This window comes from Gadus chalcogrammus, chromosome 15 (genome assembly GCF_026213295.1).
Source record: "Gadus chalcogrammus isolate NIFS_2021 chromosome 15, NIFS_Gcha_1.0, whole genome shotgun sequence".
Classification (NCBI taxonomy): domain Eukaryota; kingdom Metazoa; phylum Chordata; class Actinopteri; order Gadiformes; family Gadidae; genus Gadus; species Gadus chalcogrammus.
The window spans coordinates 25,165,050-25,186,040 of record NC_079426.1 but is presented as its reverse complement, the minus strand read 5'-3'; the positions used below and the strand labels follow the sequence as shown (position 1 = coordinate 25,186,040).

The window sequence follows — 20,991 nt, the reverse complement described above, 5'->3', positions numbered from 1 at the left end:
CGGAGTCTGGTCCTGGAGCTTTGTTTTGTTTGAGTGTGGCAATGGCTGCTTTGACCTCAGCCATGGAGAAGTCAGAGCACAGATCTTGGTCAGCTGATGGTGCGTTCCATGCTTCTTTCAAGTGTCTATTGATCTTGAAGGTAAAGTCTTTGTTTGGTGTATTGAACTTCCCATTATTTATCAGGTTGTTAGCTATGTCATTGGCCTTAACTGGAGCTTGTGAGGTGAAAGGTTTGACATTTCCAATTAGCCTGTTCAGTTTGCTCCACGTTTGTCTGCTGGAGTGTGTGAAGTTAATATCTTCAGTTTCTTCTATCCATTTCTCTCTGCGTCGGTTGTCAAGATGGTTGAGGAGAGCGGTGGCAGCTTCTTGGGATTCCTCGTAGGAGGTTGCATTGTCATGGAGAAGAGCATATGTTTCACATTCTTCATCCCAGCCAGGAACATATACTCTGCGGTGGCCACGAGGTATGCTTGCTTTTGCTGCGTTTATGACGGAGTTGCTAAAGTGCTTGTAGGTAGTATCTTGGTCTTGTTCTGCTAGGTCTAGTGGGGGGTGTTTGTTAAGTTCTTCTCTGAAAATGTCCCAGTTTAATTTTTTAAAATTCCATTCCAGACTGTGGCATTGATGTAGTTGGAGTTACAAGAGCTGGGTGGGTAATGAGAGAAGGTCTATGCTGTGAGCGTGGGAACTTACTGATAACAGTACGCTGTGCTGTAGAGCGATCTTGGGAGCTGCAGAAGGCCAGGTCAGGGTTGGTGCCGGTTTGCCATCGGCCAGAGGTAAAGGAGCATGGTTGTTTGCTGTCGTAGAGGAGTGTTAAGTTGTTGGTGGATGCCCAGTTTGCAAGTGCTTCTCCGTCTGGTGTTGTGTATTTGTAACCCCATTGTTCGTTTTGGCAGTTAAAGTCGCCAGAGTAGATAACAGGATGGTGGTAGGCCGGCAGGTTGGAGAAACTTGTTTTTGGTGATTTGTATACATTTACCACTGTGGTATCTCCGATTGATACAGCAATCCATTGTTGATTGCTGCTATGCGAGGAATCCAGTATGGAGTAGGTGTGTCCATTTTTCACTAGCGTGGCTATTCCATGATGTTGAGAGTGAATTGAAGCTGCAAGGTGGTAGCCGTAGATCTTAATCTCCTTGTCCTCCTTAGTGTGGGTTTCTTGTAGAAGGAGGACTTCGGCTGAGTGCTTTGTAGCAAGGCGTTCAATCACTTCACATTTGGAACGTGTAAGTCCTTCAACGTTGAGCTGTAGGATACAGGGGCCCGTAGTCTCTTGAAAGATTCTATGGCTGGGTTGCTTAGTCATTGCAGGTACGAGATGTCGGGACTGGTTTATGAGCAGTTAGCCGTCAGAGACGTTGTCCAGGGAACACCACGTGGAGGTAGCTCATATCGTTCCCTCAACATTGATTACAACCTACACAAATATTTGCGTGTTTTGCCGATATCAACTATGGACCGGCTCCCTGTATTTCAGCACCCAGACACACAGACCCTCAAATATACAAACACATACTAAATTTACAATCTGGTTCCAACACATTATCAGATGTCTAGGTTGGGAGGGAGCAAGGGTAAGAAAGAACAATAAGAAAATAACTTAAATTTAACTAACAATAGAGAGGCGAGTGGCCTTCTTTAAGCAATATGAATAAGGAAGGGTAGGGGAAGAGAGTGTTTGCAGGGACAAAGGGTGGGGAGGGGGGGATCTGACGACCAGACCTGTGGAGAAAGGGACAAAAGGATGGGGGGGGGGGGGGGGTACTCGTGTGTAGGGGGCCTGGAGGGGGGGCGGGGGGGACTTCACGTGTGTAGGGGGTCAGGGGGTCTTTTACGAGTGTAGGGGGTCAGGGGGTCTTTAACCTTAATAATTCATCGTCTTTAGTAACAAAATACCAACAGACTTGAACAATTAAAATGTAAGCATGCCGTTTAGGGTAACATTTAGCGGATCGGCAGACAAGATAGTATACACTCCGAACGTCCGCTATGGTGCTACTGCTTAGGAACACAGACCGTGCCGGCCTCAGCGGAGAAGTGAAAGATAACTCTCGTTAATATACTATTTTGGCCCGATCTATACAGAGACCGATAGTGGAGGTTTACCTCTCAACCAGTACCAAGAACGATTGTTAACGACGAGCACTCAAAACAACTCAAGCGTAAGGAATGGGGGAGGGAGGGCCCTCAGTGTTCCTTGCAACTGTTGATCTACACGTGTTGTTATGCTAGGCCTCTGGAGCAGCACGACTGGACGGTGGCTAAAACAAACTTACACCTAAATGTTCTTATAACCAATCCTATTTCAGATTTAATCTTTAAAACAATGAGTTCTACTTACCTCAGACGTGTGTGGCCTGTTGAAGTTGTTTTAGCGTCGCGCCCGCCGGGATTCTCGGGACTTTCTTCCAAACGTCGTGGGTCACCAAATATGTTGCATATTCTTGAAGAAAGTAGTCCAATCCCGGGTTGCTTTTAACTCACTTTATTCGTTATAAAGTCGGCATGTTTCGGTATGGTAACTGAAGCTTAAGGGAGGGAATTGTATCTAACGCGTGTGAGAAGAAAATACCGTGATCTACTTCAAGCCTCCCGGGCTTAGGCCCGGGTGGCTTTCTGCGCCGTCTACCTATTGATCTCTGCCTCTGGAGCTCGAAATCACCCGCTAGAGAGGACGTCAAGTGGGCGTGGCCTAGTGGGCGTGGCCGGGGTGACAATGGCTTCGGCTTCTTCACCTAACTAAAGGTGATGCCTTCTGTGGTGGAGCAGCCTTCAATAAGGTCTTGCTCCCCTTGTGGCTATGCGAGGGTAATGCAGCTTCAAGAGATATAAATCTAGGTAACCAAAACACAAAGCTTCTTACCTTAATCGGACTATACCCTTAAAAAATATAAACAGATTTAGTAATGTTGTATTTAATTTCTGCCAGGTCTGTTGGGCTAGATGCCACTTCATTCTATACATCTAAAGCTTGTGTGCCGTCCTCGGTATGTCTACTCATACCCTGACGGCCAGCTAAACTCTTTCCCAAAACACCAACTCTGCAGATGTATTTCTCACTTCCACAGGTTCATTGGAAGAACACGGGAAAAAGGTGAAACTGCAACACACGAATAAAAAGCAGAGAAATCAGAAATCTCATTTGTAATCATCTCGAACAACTAAGCAAGAATATTTACTTGTAAACAGCATTCTTTTAGGTCATTACAAAACTATTAGCGTCGTCAAATGTCCCACGTGTGACCTAACATGGTATTCGTGTAGCCGTAGTACATTTGACATCCTGGTCTCACAGGAACCCGTGAAATGACCACGGACGCTTAACTCAAAATCCGTGGGATCATCACGGAAACACGCCGATTTCCGTGATATGGGCATGGAATTTGCTCCAATGCAAGTAAATTACACTGATATTCCGGGGCCACACACGGCACGGAATTTGCTCCAATGCAAGTAAATGACACTGATATTCCGTGGCACACACACGGCACGGAATTTGCTCCAATGCAAGGAAATGACACTGATATTCCGTGGCACACACACGGGTTCCCTTTTCAATGAGCGAGTTGACCTGGCCTCACAGGGATCCGTGAAATGACTATATATATATATATATATATATATATATATATATATATATATATATATATATATATCACCTAGCCCAGGGATTTCCAAAAATGACACTCTAACACAGTACATATAATACATATTGTAGTGGCGATTTTTCCTCAATAAAACAATAACAAAGCAAAATCAAACAAAGCAACGTAATCAAAATAGCCACTGAGGCACCAGGGGGGACGAACTTAAAAGAGTCAACTGTCCAGTCGTGAATTTAGATTTCTGCAGGTTTATTTTCCGATCTTCCAAGCAAACAAAACAAATGTGCAACAGTGTGAACCAGCAGCCTCACTCCTTTGTTTTAATGTTTAATTACCTATTAGGGCTGGCCCGAATGCCATTTTTCAAGCTTCGAATACTCGTTGGTTTTCCGAGCGAATATTCGAATACTCGTTCCAGAAAAAAACACCATAAAAAACAACATTAATAATCCCTATATTCTCCCTGGAACCGATTTTAACAGTATCTGCAAATTTTGTTGAATATTTAATAGCTTTTGAACGTTAATTAGTAGGCCTAAGTAGGTTGAAGTTCTGGTAACACTTTATAATAAGGTGCCATAATAAATAGCAAACTAGTCATTACCTAACCCTTTGTTAATATTTGTTAATTGTTACTAAAATATCTATTTGGCACAAGTTAATAGTTTTTCCATCATTAATTAAATATTAGTTGTTTGCATACAATTTGTATGTTAATGTTTTAACAAATAGAAAACAATCTATTAACTAATATTGTATTAATATTTATTAATAGTTAACTAAATGTATTTTTGGCACTAATTAACAGTTATTTCTTACATTATTTAAATGTTAAATGTTTATTTACAAACTATATGTTGATATAAAAGTTAATGACATATTATTATTTAACTAATTGTTATTAAACTGTGCTTCTGCCTATCCCAATATGAACCACTCCTCATCGGACTCTTACAATGAAGTTGGTTAAGCTTAATTAATATATGAGTAATATATAACTATCAGTATGGGGGACCCTTATAATAAAGTTGGTTAAGCTTAATTAATATATGAGTAATATATAACTATCAGTATGGGGGACCCTTATAATAAAGTTGGTTAAGCTTAATTAATATATTAGTAATATATAACTATCAGTATGGGGGACCCTTATAATCAAGTTGGTTAAGCTTAATGAATATATTAGTAATATATAACTATTAGTATTGGGGACCCTTATAATAAAGTTGGAACAGTAATTATTAATCATTTACAAATATTTATTATAACATGTATTAACGATAGCAAATATTTTAACTCTCACACTGGAAATGAATGATCTCAGCACACACTGTTGGGAAGGGGGATGAAAATACTTTATTTATAACTCTCTAACAAAGGACTCTCAAAGAGCTCACAAATAGCTTTTTGTTTTCTCCTGGAACACTGACCACTGATAGTTAACCTGATGGTCTACTGGAACACTGATCATTAAACTGATCAAAAGATGATCAAACTAGAATGCCAACAGAATGTATAAAATGGTATATCAAATAAACAGAGAAAGAGAGAGGGGTTCAACCAGAGCGTGAGAAAAAGAGAGAAAGACAGTGAGACAGAGCACAAGAAAGTGAGGGAAAGACAGAGTGAGAGACAGGCAATATTTCTTAACCACACTAGAAAAAAACAACACGAACGGGTAAAAAAATAATAATTATGCTCTCTTTGCATACGGGATTAATTTGCATTGACTTTTTAAGTCATCTATTTTTGTCTGAACCTGAGCATCACCTTTAATGTAGTTTTCGCATAAATTTGCTACATCTTTCAGCTTTCCCTGTTTGGTTTTATCGAGGAGCTTTGTGAACTCGGCAGGTGACGCTGTTGCCAGCTCTGCAATGCTTGCCGTGGACCTGACTGTGAGTTCGTTCACCCCTGCGTATGCACAGGAAGCCGACAATTTCAAGCCCCGATTGTATGCTTTCAGGACCTTCTTGTATCTTCTTATCACTTCAAAAGGGCCACGGGCTGCAAGGAGCAAATCATAAAGAAAAACTACATTATGGACGGTACATAAAAATGTGTGTTCACAACAGTGCTATGAGTTGAAATGCTTATTGTATTGTTATGTGGCAGCATACAAGACAAGACAGAATTCCACCTAGCTCCTTTAAATAGGTCCACTTTATGTTAGGGTAGAATTAAAGGGATACGTCACCATTTGGGGAATTACACCAGTTTCCACTTTCCCTCGAGTTAAGTAGCCTAATTGAGATTGACCTTTCTCCAGTTCATTCAGCCGTTCTGAGTCTGACGGTAGCATTTTTGGCTCCAGCCAAGCATAGATCATTGAATCAGATTAGACCATTATCTCGCCCATTAGCATCTTGCTCAAACGTAACTAAGAAATCTGATATTTTCCCTGTGTAATACTTCAGTAATTACAAAGTGTACCAACAGAGAATGAACATGGTGATCAATACCGTGGTTTGCACTACTTGACTTAAAGGGATTATGCGGAGTGAATCAACCTGTAGCCCTGTTGTTTCGCGTTGCCAAGTGCTGTCGATAGGCATGAGAACGACAGAATTCCATGCACGGTAGACCAAATAGCGAAACGGCAGCCAACGCTAACTACTGAGGGCATGTGAGTTTCGTTTTCCTATGCCCGCATCTGGTCTACGTTGTAACTATTGCTGTCGTTCTGATACCTATTGACAGCACCCGGCAGCCTCAAACAACAGGGCTACGGGTTGATTCACTCCTGATAATCCTTTTAACACATGGAGGGACTATTTTCAGATGTGTCAGCAAATGTCCTAATTTACTATGCTGGAATGAGAGTATAGTTCCATGTTTTATAGGAATAGAAAATCGCCACATTTCATTATCCACTGTCTTTGTACTCTTTGCAACTACAGAAGGATCAAGTTTTAATTAGAATTTTTCTTTGAATTCTTAGTCACTTTTGAGCAAGATACTAACAGGCGAGATGCTAATGGGCTAATCTGATTCAATAATCTATGCTAGGCTGGAGCTTAAAGTACTACTGTCAGACCAAAGTTACTGACCAAGGTAGAGCAACATAATACATTACAATGGGAGTAGTCTCGCAAAGCCAGACCAAACTACAGCAAGTAGAATGGTCTGGAACCACGCTATTTAGAGCCGTCTATCCGTGGGGAAACTGGGCTGGCCTGTTTTTATTTCTTTAAACCAATCATAATCGTAGGGGCGGGGCTAACCCCGGGAAGCAGCAGCGGTGCGCAATACGGGAAAGCCAGAAACCGGAAGGGGAGGAGTAGCGGTGGAATCTGACGCTAGCGCAATAGACGCTGTCCATTTCCGCTCAGCCAGACTACAATGGGAGTAAACTTGAATAGTTCCAGTCTGCATAAGTGGGAGTGTCACATAACGTCACAATGTAAACTTTTCAATTAACTTCTGTATGAGGTATGAGGGCTCGACTCTGGGATTTCCCCCCCTCCCCCTTCTGAAAATAGAACACAGAATTTAACAGACATTTGTGCTTCTCGCTTCACTTTTAACCTCTCTGGTCAAACTCAGAGAAAGGCTGAATGACCTGGAGAAAGGTCAATCTCAAATGTTGAAGACAAGGGGAGGTGGAAAATGAATTTGCTCCATAAAGGATAGATTCAACGTTTTACTGGAGTTTTACCTCTTTTGCGGACATCAGTCACTTTGTGGTGCTTCCTGGCCTTCTTTATTTTGTTCTTTGTCTTTGAAAGTCTGAGTTTTCCCTTGCCCTTTCGTTTCATCTTCTCATCTGAGGAGGAGGAGGAAGAACAGGAGGAGGACCGGCTCATTGAAGACAATGATGAGCAGGAGGCAGTGTCTTCCTCTGAAGATTGTTCTTCTCTGGGAGCTTTAGACAGGTCTAGACAGTACAAAAAAACAAAGATTAAACAGATATTGCTGATGCCTTATACAGAATACCATTTCTTCCTTTTTGTTCCAACAAAGGTAATATTTTGTGTAAAGTCAAAATAACCCTAGACCTGGGATGTGTTACTATTAGGTGGTTACTATTAGGTGGTTAAGTGTCGAACCAGGGTAAGTAAAGCTAGAGGTAGTGGTAAATATGATAATAGAAGAGTCTGGAGTCTCCATTCTCTTAACTACAGAAAGCCAGCAGGCTACTATAAGGAGGTTTACCACTTCCTCTAACTTAACTAACCAGGTGTACCACTTAACCTCCTACTTGGAATAGGTATATGTTTGACTGACACTGTATACATTTTTGTGTCATACACCGAAAATGTAGGCTTGTTGAACCTTACATGCCAGTTGTTTGCGAAGAGCATCCCTCTCCTTTATCACTTTCTGGAGTTTCTTATCGTGAGACCGCTCTCTCATCTTGGCCTTTTGGAGGAGATTCTTCACCGTTGGTGACCGGTCACCTGTCAAAAAACGTCATTTCAGCATAGTTGTACAGCTAACACACAGCAATTTAATATATTTTTTTAACACAGCCTGTTTATGTTATAGCAAATTCGGTAACAAATACCACGAACATTGTCTATCTAGCCATAACTTTTGAAAGTAAGAGATTTTGAAAGTATTGTGCATCAAAGTTACTGTTAGGAGCAAAATATTGCCGTTCTCATGAATAGCTTAGAGTATTTTGGACATTTAAGTAGTTACTCAGCTGTAAAGTAGCCACTAAGCTGTAATGTAATTCATGCAGAATAATAATTTTTATACACTATGACAAGACCTGAGGTGCGTTCAAGTTCAGCGAACATAGGCGAACGTTCGCAACGAACGCGTTGACCATAAACAATTAATTTTGAACGATTTTTGAACACCGTTCTAAACAAACTGTAAACGAAAAAAATGGATACGAAGGCCATGGTATTAGCGGCAGCCTCCATGTTAATGGAAGAGTTTACAGAAGAGGGTTTGCAAGTGGTCGACCTCGTTGAAAGCCTACTGCAGACAACCAGTACGGAAAATTCAAGAATAGAGGGCTACGTCACCGAAGTTGTACCCACTTACTGCGATATAACGTTCAAATCGCATTTTAGGATGCAAAAGACAACAGTTGAAGTAAGGGTGTAGATAGGCTATATGAAACGTTTTATCTATTGCTTTCAGTGTAGGAAAGGAGTAAATGATTTCAATATAGTTTAGTTTAATGCCATGGCAACGAATGTCACGTAGCCGAAGAGAGCACCGCGATCCATCTCTGTTTGTGGAGAACTACCTCTTCAGACAGTTTGCCTATGTTCGTAAACGTTTGCTTGCTTATGTTCGTTTAACGGAAAATGTTTAAAATCGTTCGCGAACGTTCGCCCATGTTTGCGATTCTGAAAGTGAACGCACCTCAGGTTATTTGAATAGGCTCAGGCTTTAATAGGCCTACGGTCAGAGTTCGACACTCCATTTGTTCCGACCCGTGGTCGTAACAAAAGTTGTAAGAATTACATAATACCTAGTCAAAAATAACCACATGTACTCCGACTGTGTAATAAATATGTATTAATAATAATAAAAACAAATCTAGGTCTCGTACCAGTGCATGACATGCTTCGGCCAATGAATCGATTTTCTCACCACGCGGCGGACTATGGCGGTGCGCCATAGTCTCGTCAATGTGTGGGAAAGGGTGCCAGTGTTAATGCTAACCAGTAAGCATAGCCTAATTTTATGAACATAATGCTAGGTCATAACCTGTTCGAACTTACCTTTCTTCGGTTCAGAGACATGGGGGGTATCTGTGGAGTCATCACCACTGTCAAAGTTGATGTCACATGTTTGAGCGGAGGCGGAGGGGAGCATTTTGTCGTCCTTCGCTGCTGTTGTGTTCTTTCTTAAAACTTTCCCAGATCTGGTGCCTGCCGACATTATGTACACTTCCAAATAAACTAGCGAGCCTGGCTTGCGCAATCAAAAGAGCATCAATGTGAACTTCAGCCAAGTGTCTCTGCTTGTTGAGCTCTGCGAAGTGAGTTCCAACAGGAGGAGTCAGATGTATGCAGACCACTGTGATTGGCGCATTTGAAAAAAATAAATGTATGCATATTTATTTATTTAGTGGTTTATAATATAAAAGTTTTAAGAATTACATAATACATAATTACGGTAATAAAAAAAAGTTTCACAGCTAATGTAGCCGTTTTGAACGATTTTTGAACACCGTTCTAAACAAACTGTAAACGAAAAAAATGGATACGAAGGCCATGGTATTAGCGGCAGCCTCCATGTTAATGGAAGAGTTTACAGAAGAGGGTTTGCAAGTGGTCGACCTCGTTGAAAGCCTACTGCAGACAACCAGTACGGAAAATTCAAGAATAGAGGGCTACGTCACCGAAGTTGTACCCACTTACTGCGATATAACGTTCAAATCGCATTTTAGGATGCAAAAGACAACAGTTGAAGTAAGGGTGTAGATAGGCTATATGAAACGTTTTATCTATTGCTTTCAGTGTAGGAAAGGAGTAAATGATTTCAATATAGTTTAGTTTAATGCCATGGCAACGAATGTCACGTAGCCGAAGAGAGCACCGCGATCCATCTCTGTTTGTGGAGAACTACCTCTTCAGACAGTTTGCCTATGTTCGTAAACGTTTGCTTGCTTATGTTCGTTTAACGGAAAATGTTTAAAATCGTTCGCGAACGTTCGCCCATGTTTGCGATTCTGAAAGTGAACGCACCTCAGGTTATTTGAATAGGCTCAGGCTTTAATAGGCCTACGGTCAGAGTTCGACACTCCATTTGTTCCGACCCGTGGTCGTAACAAAAGTTGTAAGAATTACATAATACCTAGTCAAAAATAACCACATGTACTCCGACTGTGTAATAAATATGTATTAATAATAATAAAAACAAATCTAGGTCTCGTACCAGTGCATGACATGCTTCGGCCAATGAATCGATTTTCTCACCACGCGGCGGACTATGGCGGTGCGCCATAGTCTCGTCAATGTGTGGGAAAGGGTGCCAGTGTTAATGCTAACCAGTAAGCATAGCCTAATTTTATGAACATAATGCTAGGTCATAACCTGTTCGAACTTACCTTTCTTCGGTTCAGAGACATGGGGGGTATCTGTGGAGTCATCACCACTGTCAAAGTTGATGTCACATGTTTGAGCGGAGGCGGAGGGGAGCATTTTGTCGTCCTTCGCTGCTGTTGTGTTCTTTCTTAAAACTTTCCCAGATCTGGTGCCTGCCGACATTATGTACACTTCCAAATAAACTAGCGAGCCTGGCTTGCGCAATCAAAAGAGCATCAATGTGAACTTCAGCCAAGTGTCTCTGCTTGTTGAGCTCTGCGAAGTGAGTTCCAACAGGAGGAGTCAGATGTATGCAGACCACTGTGATTGGCGCATTTGAAAAAAATAAATGTATGCATATTTATTTATTTAGTGGTTTATAATATAAAAGTTTTAAGAATTACATAATACATAATTACGGTAATAAAAAAAAGTTTCACAGCTAATGTAGCCGTTAGCACACTCAGGATCTCTTAATTACGAGATAATATCTCGTAATTACGAGATCCTGAGTGTGCTAACGGCTGCATTAGCTGTGAATCTTTTTTTTATTTGGTGAATGCTCAGCGCCACCGTACGTTAACCTATAACCCCAAGGAAGAATTGGAGGGAAAGAGCCATTATGTACATTGGGCTAACAGCGCACTCAGTCAAGCATAGATGGGTCTGACGACATGCTGTGTACACTATGACAGACTTAGCTAGGAAATTTAGAATCCTTATTGAGGGTCGCCGATCAACTAAGAAACATTTAAAATTAATTAAGTGGCTACAGAAAAAACAAATCCTCAAGCAGAAGATGAAATGCAAAACCTGCAGAGGCAAAATGAAAATGACAAAGAAGTCTTGTGGAGACTACTATGAATGGTAAGTTGGTCTTCTTCTTAAGTTTAATGTCAAATTTACTTTTGACTTTTTTGTTAAAGAAATATATTTATATTTTAATCCGCAGGATGTGCAGAGGGGGCTTCCATCACAGGAACAGAGTGAAGCAGTCTATAAGGCACAAGTCAATTTTCAGCCAGTCCAAGTTATCTCTTTTTGATTGGTCACGGTTCATTTACAGGTAAGATTATGACACAATAATGTAGGCTAAGGATAGATGAGTGGAGTGTTTTCATTGTGCGCCTGCATGTAGCCTCTGGTAATGTTATTTTAACGTATAGCTTGAGAATGAAAGGAAAGGTGAGAATGAAGTGAACGGCTCTTCTGCCAAAGTGCACCACATACACCAGCAGCCAAAATGTGACATTAAAATAGCCTGTAGCCAAATAAACACTGTCATGCTCTTACACAATTTCAAATGTGATGTGAAGCCTTGCAGTGTGATGTGAAGCCCTACGCATACCGGCTCTGTTACTAATGTGTTACACGTGTCCTTTCTATTTTCTGAATATTATTACAGTCTATGTATGTATGTGTGTGTGTGTGTGTGTGTGTGTGTGTGTGTGTGTGTGTGTGTGTGTGTGTGTGTGTGTGTGTGTGTGTGTGTGTGTGTGTGTGTGTGTGTGTGGAAGGGGGGGGGGGGTCATTTGAAGAAATGCTAATTATTTGTGATGCTTTGTTTCAGGTTTTCACAAGGACTGCGTTTAAGACAGATTGACATGATGATGGATGAGATATCAAGGAGTCCGACCTCTCTTTCAAAGATGGCAAAGAAGCTACGAGAAGTATGTATTTGGGCACTTAATAGAAGAAGGAGAAGGAAGGGACAGCGATTGGGTGGAAGACACGAGTATGTGGTGATCGACGAAAGCCACTTCAGACATAAGAGAAAGGTGAGAAAATATTGTTTGAATTTTCATAACATGTACATAAAATATCAGAGTAACTACCATAATTAAAATATTCTGGAAAATTAAGTGTTAGACATCACTGACAACAACACACATTGATAATAGTAAAGTGCATACACACGCATTGTGCACCCATTCCCCTCTGCATTCGGCCAAGTGTCATTCTTCACATTCAGCCCCAACCTACACACACTCATTTACCCACATGGGCCCACTACTCTACCCCGACAGCTCGGCCCCTAGCTCTGCCCATCATCAAAAAAAAACTCCACTGATGTATTCTGTATATTGTAAGGCCCCCCCCGCCTCCCCCCTAACGCCTGCTACCACCCCCCACTCCACACACCCCATAGCCCATCACCAGGAAGCCCCCCGCCCCTCCTGCCTGCAAACCCCACCCAGCTCTTGCCCATTCGTCATACCACTTCATCACCTTATGCCTAGTACACAACATCATACGAGTTCAGCCTCTGATTTGGAGAGTGCCGACACCCCTGCTAACTCCATTGTTAAAACCACATGTCTGGTATTTTTATAATTGGGAGTCTCGAGTTCGTGCATAGGGCTGATCTGTAACTTCGTTACACACACCACTGGCACAGGTAGACCCTCAGATTACATGGTGACGTCATGTTTAATCCCTTTCAAAGTGTTAACATTAGATCAGGGGCAAATTCAACCGATGCACCGGTTTTCGCAAATGAATTACCGATTGATTTACGAGGCAAGGTCTTTATCTGTGATGTCCAAGCCGACCCTACAATCCCTCAATAATCCCTCCCCAATGTCCAACATGCACTTTACATCTTTACGAACTCAATTTCATTGCATTTCTTACACCAGTAACTATGTGCATGTGACAATAAAACGTTGTTGTATCCTTGTGTAATGCATCCCTTATACACAGAATGTGTTATGCTTTGCTGCGACTTGCTTGCCTTCATGATCATTTTCTCTTTTGTTTTGTTTTAATATAGTATGGGAGAGGCAGAGCGGCTGGGGGGTGGAAAAGAAAAAAGTGGGTTTTTGGCATGTTGGGCGTGAAGAAAAGTGATGGGAAGAGTCAGAGACCAATCCTGCGCCTGGTGGACAGGCGAACCAGACAAGAACTTGTCCCTTTGCTATGCCGACATGTAAAAATGGGCTCTTACATCATTAGTGATGAATGGCGGTCATACCGCGTACTTAATGATCTGGGGTTCAGACACTTGACTGTAAACCACAGTATGTGGTATATGGATCCTATTACAGGAAACCATACACAGCACATTGAACGTGCTTGGCGAACTGTTAAGGAGCAGGTCTGGAGACAAAGGGGCAACCGGACAGAAGAACTGTTGTCAGACCACCTAAATGTGATTGAGTGGCATGAATGGATTGCAAAAAAGTACCACAGTGGTCCATTGGGTAGGATTTTGCATGACATAGCAGAGATGTACAAACATCTCTGAAACACATACACAGTCTTTCATTAAAGGCACACCAGGTAACATTTTTAGGTTAATTTAACAGTTTCTTAGTCACTGATGATTAAATGGCTAATTACCGGGTGAATGGAGCGTCTCTCACCCATCTTTGCCTTGTGTGCCTTTAAGAAACCTATTAAATCTTAAAAAAAAGCTATTGGAGAGTTCTTTGTTAGAGTTATAAATAAAATATTTCCATCCCCCTTCCCAACAGTGTGTGCTGAGATCATTCATTTCCAGTGTGAAAGTGAAAATATTTGCTATCGTTAATAAATGTTAAATAAATATTTGCAAATAATTAATAATTACTATTACAACTTTATTATAAGGGTCCCCAATACTAATAGTTATATATTACTAATATATTAATTAAGCTTAACCAACTTTATTATAAGGGTCCCCTATACTGATAGTTATATATTACTAATATATTAATTAAGCTTAACCAACTTTATTATAAGGGTCCCCTATACTGATAGTTATATATTACTAATATATTAATTACGCTTAACCAACTTTATTATAAGGGTCCCCCATACTGATAGTTATATATTACTAATATATTAATTAAGCTTTACCAACTTTATTATAAGGGTCCCCCATACTGATAGTTATATATTACTAATATATTAATTAAGCTTAACCAACTTTATTATAAGGGTCCCCTATACTGATAGTTATATATTACTAATATATGAATTAAGCTTAACCAACTTGATTATAAGGGTCCCCAATACTAATAGTTATATATTACTAATATATTAATTAAGCTGAACCAACTTTATTATAAGGGTCCCCCATACTGATAGTTATATATTACTAATATATTAATTAAGCTTAACCAACTTTATTATAAGGGTCCCCCATACTGATAGTTATATATTACTAATATATTAATTAAGCTTAACCAACTTTATTATAAGGGTCCCCATACTGATAGTTATATATTACTAATATATTAATTAAGCTTAACCAACTTTATTATAAGGGTCCCCCATACTGATAGTTATATATTACTAATATATTAATTAAGCTTAACCAACTTTATTATAAGGGTCCCCATACTGATAGTTATATATTACTAATATATTAATTAAGCTTAACCAACTTGATTATAAGGGTCCCCCATACTGATAGTTATATATTACTCATATATGAATTAAGCTTAACCAACTTCATTGTAAGAGTCCTATGAGGAGTGGTTCATATTGGGATAGGCAGAAGCACAGTTTAATAACAATTAGTTAAATAATAATATTTCATTAACTTTTACATTAACATATAGTTTGTAAATAAACATTTAACATTTAAATAATGTAAGAAATAACTGTTAATTAGTGCCAAAAATACATTTAGTTAACTATTAATAAATATTAATACAATATTAGTTAATAGATTGTTTTCTATTTGTTAAAACATTAACATACAGATTGTATGCAAACAACTAATATTTAATTAATGATGGAAAAACTATTAACTTGTGCCAAATAGATATTTTAGTAACAATTAACAAATATTAACAAAGAATTAGGTAATGACTAGTTTGCTATTTATTATGGCACCTTATTATAAAGTGTTACCGAAGTTCTTTAGTTTTTCCCCGTGAAAGCGAACAGCTGTTGTTCCGTTCCAAATCAGCTGTCCTCTGCCATCTCAACCCTTACGGGAGCTTTTCAATTCATTTCAATGCATCTTTTCAGGGAATTTGTACAATAAATCCATAACAAATACTGAATATTGATTGTCTTATGTGTCCATATTATATCCATTATATTGACCGGGTATTCCCAAGACCAGGGATGGGCAACTTTCATGATAAAGAGGGCCACATTTTTCACCATAACCATCGGAGGGCCACATGACTGCACACTTCAACTAAACGTGAGCTGAGAGAAGCTAAACAATTTTGAATTTGGTAGATATGATTTCCTGTATTCTGGTGCATTTTGGGGATGGCCACTACCTAAAAAATCATCCAGAATCATAACCTATGTACGGTATGTTAATTGAACCAACATACATAAATTTCATGTTTTCCATGCTCAAACAGCCACATGAATGGTCAGTATTTGTATCAGTGCAAAGGGCTCACATACATCATCATTCAATGAAGTCAAAAAACTGAAAAACAGTGGCCCAACATTAAGTGCAACAACTCAATGAACTCAAACCCAACAAGCAGTTGTAGTAGTTGTAGTGGCGACTTAAGTGGATATCTTTAATGACTGATATCGCTTCTAAGCAAACTAGACGCATGGGTTTGCCTTCGAATTCTACTCATCTTTCTTGACCGAGTTTTCTGTAACTCGATCAATTATTATTATTCTTTTTTTTTTCATTATGTGCGGGCCTGACTGAGTGAGGATGCGGGCCGCACTGAGTGAGGACGCGGGCCGCCAGTTGCCCATCCCTGCCCAAGACGCTCACGCTCTGCAGCAAGCCAGTCACAGTTGATTGGCGCGGCGCTGTACAGCGAACGTAAACAAACAACTAAGGTTAGCATTTCGTCAAGTATTACATTTCCTCCCGAGATCCCGCTAATGTTGTGTTATAAAGTAAAGGGAAACAAGATATATATTCTTCCTCCACCTCTCTCGCTTCTCTGCTTGGTGTCGCTGACGCTTATAGTTTGCCCCCCTCGCTCTTGTAACGTCACGTACGTGGAAAAAAAACAACGAAGCTCCGAATACTGATTTAAGCTTCGAATACTAATTTTCCGAGTAGCCGTTAGCTGTAAAAATCCATAGATTAACCGCACCGTTATATAAGCCGCAGAATCGAAAAATGGGGAAAAAAAGGCGCGGCTTATAGTCCGAAAATTCCGTTACATTATCTGCGACACTTTATTACAGCAGACACCCGACAATGGTTAATTAGGTGATATTAGAAAAGTTTCCCACGGCACACCTGACGATCTCTCGCGGCACACTCGTGTGCCACGGCACACTGGTTGAAAATCACTGAACTAGCCTATATCATGCGATTTCGTGCTCATGCGCACAACCGTTAATCTATTGAATCGTGTCCAAGAGCACGGTTGCACCTTTTTCATCTTCCACAGAACGGAATGTCGAGAGAGGGAGAGAGCGCGCAACCTGGTACCACGCCAAAGCGTGTAATAGATACGTTGGTCCACCTCGCAAGACGTGTTCAGTGTTACGCTTTGCACCAACAGGGGGCGAGATGTTCTCCCAGCATTTGGTGAAATTGTTACATAGCCTATATTTGCGGGTCAAGCAGCGAAGCTGCGAGACAACCTATTGTTTTCGTACGTTTTTAGGGTGCCAAGCCCGAAGGGCTGGAACCCTATTGTTTTTGTAAGGATTATTATTATACTTACCCCCCTAAAAGTGGGTCCACAGCCCAAACCGTAGATGGTGCAGACATGCCAATTGCATGACTAGATCCAGGTCCGTCCGGTGTACGCAGACGACAAAATCCAGACATGCCGGTCACTAGGTGGCGCTACACCAAGGATCAATTTCGCCACAAGGGGGCGCAATAAACGAGGAAATTGTAAATCTTGGCACCCTCAATAACTGCTTGCAGTTATAGTCTTATTATTTTCCTGCCATGGGAGTCTATGGCAGCCCATAGAATGCCTCGGTGAAAAGTTGTAAAATTTGGCACACTGTTTCAGGACAGGCCCATTAGCCCATGAAGATAATTTGAGGTTGCTAGCTCATCAGCTCTAGCGCCACCATCAGGTCAAAGTTGGACATGCATTCATGTTCATAACTTTCGACCCATTCGTCCAATATTCACAAACAAGGTATCATTGGATTCCTTGGTCCAAGCCGAGTTCAACGCACCCTATGAGGTCAATTTGCGCCATGATGGATTCTCCGCCATCTTGGTTTATGTCAAAAACCTTCAAAATGCATCTCCTATCACATATTTTCTCCAATCATCTCGAAACTTGGCACACATGATGTTTAGGTCATGTTTGATGAAAAATATTGAATACATTTTTTTAATTCAAAACCGTTTGCCCGCTAGAGCCAATCAAATTTGACCGCCAAGTCGCCAAACAGGAAGTAAGCCGATATCTCAGCAGCCCTTTGACATATCATAACCAACCTTGGTTCATAGACCCATGACATCATCATGGGGACACCCAATGAATCTGGTGACCTTTGACCACTAGGGGGCGCTGTTATTAATGTAGAAGTGTTTTAACTCCTTTCTCTTCACATGAGTATATTTCAAACTTATTTTCCATGTCTGATGATGCTATCAGACCTCCCCATATAGCTAGTATATTATTTCTTGCAGAAATATCCGCAACAGCCAATCATATTCGACGCGAAGCCGCCAAATAGGAAGTAAGCCAATTTCTCAGCAAGCCTTTGACATATCATAACCAAACTTGATACATAGACCCATAACATCATCATGGGGACACTCAATGAATTTGGTGACCATTGACCCCTAGGGGGCGCTATAATTAATGAAGACGTGTTTTAACTCCTCTCTCTTCACATGAGTACATTTCAAACGTATTTTCAATGTCTGATGATACTGTCAGACCTCCCCATATAGCTTATAAATTATTTCTAATGGCAACATCAGAACTTGGCCGCCAAGTTGAGAGTTGTCAAAATTAGTTGTACATTTCCACAGGCCACAAATGATGTCCAATCTTCATGAAACTTGGCATATATGATCTTCAGACCAAGCTAAACAAATTCGTCAAACAGACTTGACGGCAAAGCAGCCAAACAGGAAGTAAGCCTGTTCTCAGCACTTCTTTAACATATCATAGCCAAACTTGGTACATAGACATCATTCTGGGTACATCCAAACTATTTGGTGACCTTTGACCTCAGGGGCACGTCAAACAGGAAGTGAGCTCATATCTCTGCCAGGCCTTCATGCATCCAAACCAAACTTTGCTGATAGTCTTATGACCCTATCCTGATGATGCCCAAATAATTTGGTGTGATTTTAATTTTAGGGGTGCGTTGTTAGCGTTGTGGGCTATTCCAGCCCTTAGAAAGCAACTTCAATGTATTCTCATTGTGATACCCATTTGCCAATAACTTTCATTGTCTAATCATATTTATTTTTTCATGGTCATATCCAGGGCTGTAGTGGAGGGTAAACGCACGTAAACGCCGTTTACGCACCTCTGGAATTTAGGAAATAGCGTTTACGCACCTCTAAATAGCGTTTACGCACCTCAAAGTTCCCTGTGCCTTGTATCCTGCCGTTGGAATAATCGGAAATAAATTCAGCATCATTTTAAAACACCTAAGACAAGGTTTCATATTGTTGAACAAATAAACGCTGTAATCTGAATAATTTTCATCAGAGGGGTGTTCCACGAACGGAGGTTTAACAAACACTGAGTTAACGCTGAACTCTAGGTTGATTGACCCTGTGCCGACCAACCCAGAGTTTTCGGTTCCACAGCAGCGGTTATGTATTAGTTCAATCAACTCGGGGTTGGTTAACACAGGGTTGTGCGCGTCCACGCCAAACTTAAAAAGACGTGATGTATGGATCATGGAAACCCTGATCGATATGGCAAAACGGGCCGCTTATTTCAATGAAATGGAACTCCAGGTTCTCCTGGAGAGCTATGACGAGGAGAAGGACATTATCACAAGAAAAGGGAACGCTAAAACCTCTGGAACCCGGAGAACCAAAGCCTGGCAGCAGATCGCTGACCGCGTAAATGCGTTAGTTACACGTCAAAAGCATGATCCTTAATATTTGAGCCATGAATATATAAATATCCCAGTTAAGCAAGATCCTACCACATAACCCCTTTCTTCTAAAACAATATGTAGCCTACTCCGATTGCTTCCAAGCTGTTAGAGGATCAAGTATAAAAATGAAGTATAAAAAACATACAAACTAAGCTTTTCCCACCATCGTATTGGTATAAATTTAAATAAGCCATTTTTTTAAGCCAATCGTGAAAAGGCCGACAGTCGGCAGACTGGATCTGGCCCTCAAATTGTCTTGACCCCGGTGGAGGAGCTGTTAATAAACATAAATTCAGGGCGCCCTGGCATGGAGGGGGTACCTGGAGGTACCTACCACCTCAGAGAGTCATGGGCCATACCCCACACTGGTTGAATGTAGGTTTTTGTGTTTTCTTGCATTTTAGATTTTTTTTGCCTTCGAAGTAACACATGCAAACCGTGTGCTTGCCACAGCGCATACTATTCCAAATGTTTCCTTTTTTGGTAACTGGGTAGAAAACCTAAAAGTGACAAATCATCGACTTCACAGATCAAGATGGATCAGTGCTTGTAATGAAGCCGCCGGCTACGATCGAACATTCTCCAGTGGATGCAAGTCCGTTGGGACTATTTTATACTTTATGTTGTAAATGCCTCTCGGCATAGAACTCAGACAATATTGCTCTTTGTATGATAGGAGGCCGATACAAATCTTGGATGGGTCATCTGAAACGACTGTGATGTGCTCAGCATCTCCAGCATTATAGCCATTATAGCCTATAGATAAAACTACCATTTGAAAAAAACGGAGGGCTACGCAAATAGTCTGGAGTGAACTGAAGCCAGGTCCTCGATTGGTAGTGTTGGCTATGTAAGGCTATTTAAATATATTAAAGATTTGCGCGAGAATCTATATCTCTCCACTCCAGCAAAAAGTCATCCAATATGCCAAGATGTCGAGCCGTGGTCTTATCAATCGCTCCCGGTGGATTGCACGTATAATTTGCGCTCTGATATGAGCAGTTCTTTCATCAAAAGGGCATGCCATTGTGAACACATGAAATCTGCGGTGAACGCCGGTGGAAATACCCAAAACCGGGTTATGTTTCAAACTTAACCTGCGCAAAACCTGGTCCGACCAGGTTTGATTCAGAGCATATGTTGCTATAGCAACTAACATACCGTGATCCTTTTGGAACGTAAAACCTAGGGTTACAGCAAACCCTGGGTTAACTTACCCAGTTATGTGATAAAACCGGCTTTGTGGAACACCCCACTGCGCTGTAGGCCTATGATATTATGGTCTGTGACCCTCCAATCAGTGCCTTGCGGCTGCGGCAGCGACACCAATCAGGATCCAGGAAAATATGTAAACAGGAAGTATGTAAACACATGGCCCTGCGCGTTGTGGATTATCATGCCTGCC

At 40.9% G+C, this 20,991-nt stretch overlaps 2 protein-coding genes and 1 pseudogene across 2 annotated transcripts; 2 read left to right on the top strand and 1 right to left on the bottom strand.

Moving 5' to 3' along the window:
* LOC130404236 (acetylcholine receptor subunit alpha-like) overlaps positions 1 to 20,991 on the top strand; it is a 95,303-nt pseudogene that overhangs the window by 43,644 nt on the left and 30,668 nt on the right.
* On the bottom strand, positions 5,305 to 9,664 carry LOC130404420 (uncharacterized). The gene is made up of 4 exons (XM_056609127.1): positions 9,303 to 9,664; positions 7,896 to 8,015; positions 7,274 to 7,492; positions 5,305 to 5,622 (listed from the first exon to the last, which is right to left on the bottom strand). The coding sequence occupies exons 1-4, from the start codon at positions 9,460 to 9,462 to the stop codon at positions 5,309 to 5,311; spliced, it is 813 nt and encodes a 270-aa protein (XP_056465102.1). The 5' UTR covers positions 9,463 to 9,664; the 3' UTR covers positions 5,305 to 5,308.
* On the top strand, positions 11,212 to 14,246 carry LOC130404417 (uncharacterized). Its single transcript, XM_056609125.1, has 4 exons — positions 11,212 to 11,477; positions 11,563 to 11,676; positions 12,181 to 12,388; positions 13,384 to 14,246. The coding sequence occupies exons 1-4, from the start codon at positions 11,299 to 11,301 to the stop codon at positions 13,855 to 13,857; spliced, it is 975 nt and encodes a 324-aa protein (XP_056465100.1). The 5' UTR covers positions 11,212 to 11,298; the 3' UTR covers positions 13,858 to 14,246.

What these genes read in the sequence shown, in the direction of transcription:
- LOC130404420 (XM_056609127.1), bottom strand. Translation starts at nt 9,462, where the DNA reads ATGTCGGCAGGCACCAGATCTGGGAAAGTTTTAAGAAAGAACACAACA. An exon ending in TCTTCGCAAACAACTGGCAT is followed by an intron (nt 7,493 to 7,895) that starts GTAAGGTTCAAC and finishes TGTACTGTCTAG; the next exon opens with ACCTGTCTAAAGCTCCCAGA. An exon ending in GACTGATGTCCGCAAAAGAG is followed by an intron (nt 5,623 to 7,273) that starts GTAAAACTCCAG and finishes TGCTCCTTGCAG; the next exon opens with CCCGTGGCCCTTTTGAAGTG.
- LOC130404417 (XM_056609125.1), top strand. Translation starts at nt 11,299, where the DNA reads ATGACAGACTTAGCTAGGAAATTTAGAATCCTTATTGAGGGTCGCCGA. An exon ending in TGGTCACGGTTCATTTACAG is followed by an intron (nt 11,677 to 12,180) that starts GTAAGATTATGA and finishes GCTTTGTTTCAG; the next exon opens with GTTTTCACAAGGACTGCGTT. An exon ending in ACTTCAGACATAAGAGAAAG is followed by an intron (nt 12,389 to 13,383) that starts GTGAGAAAATAT and finishes GTTTTAATATAG; the next exon opens with TATGGGAGAGGCAGAGCGGC.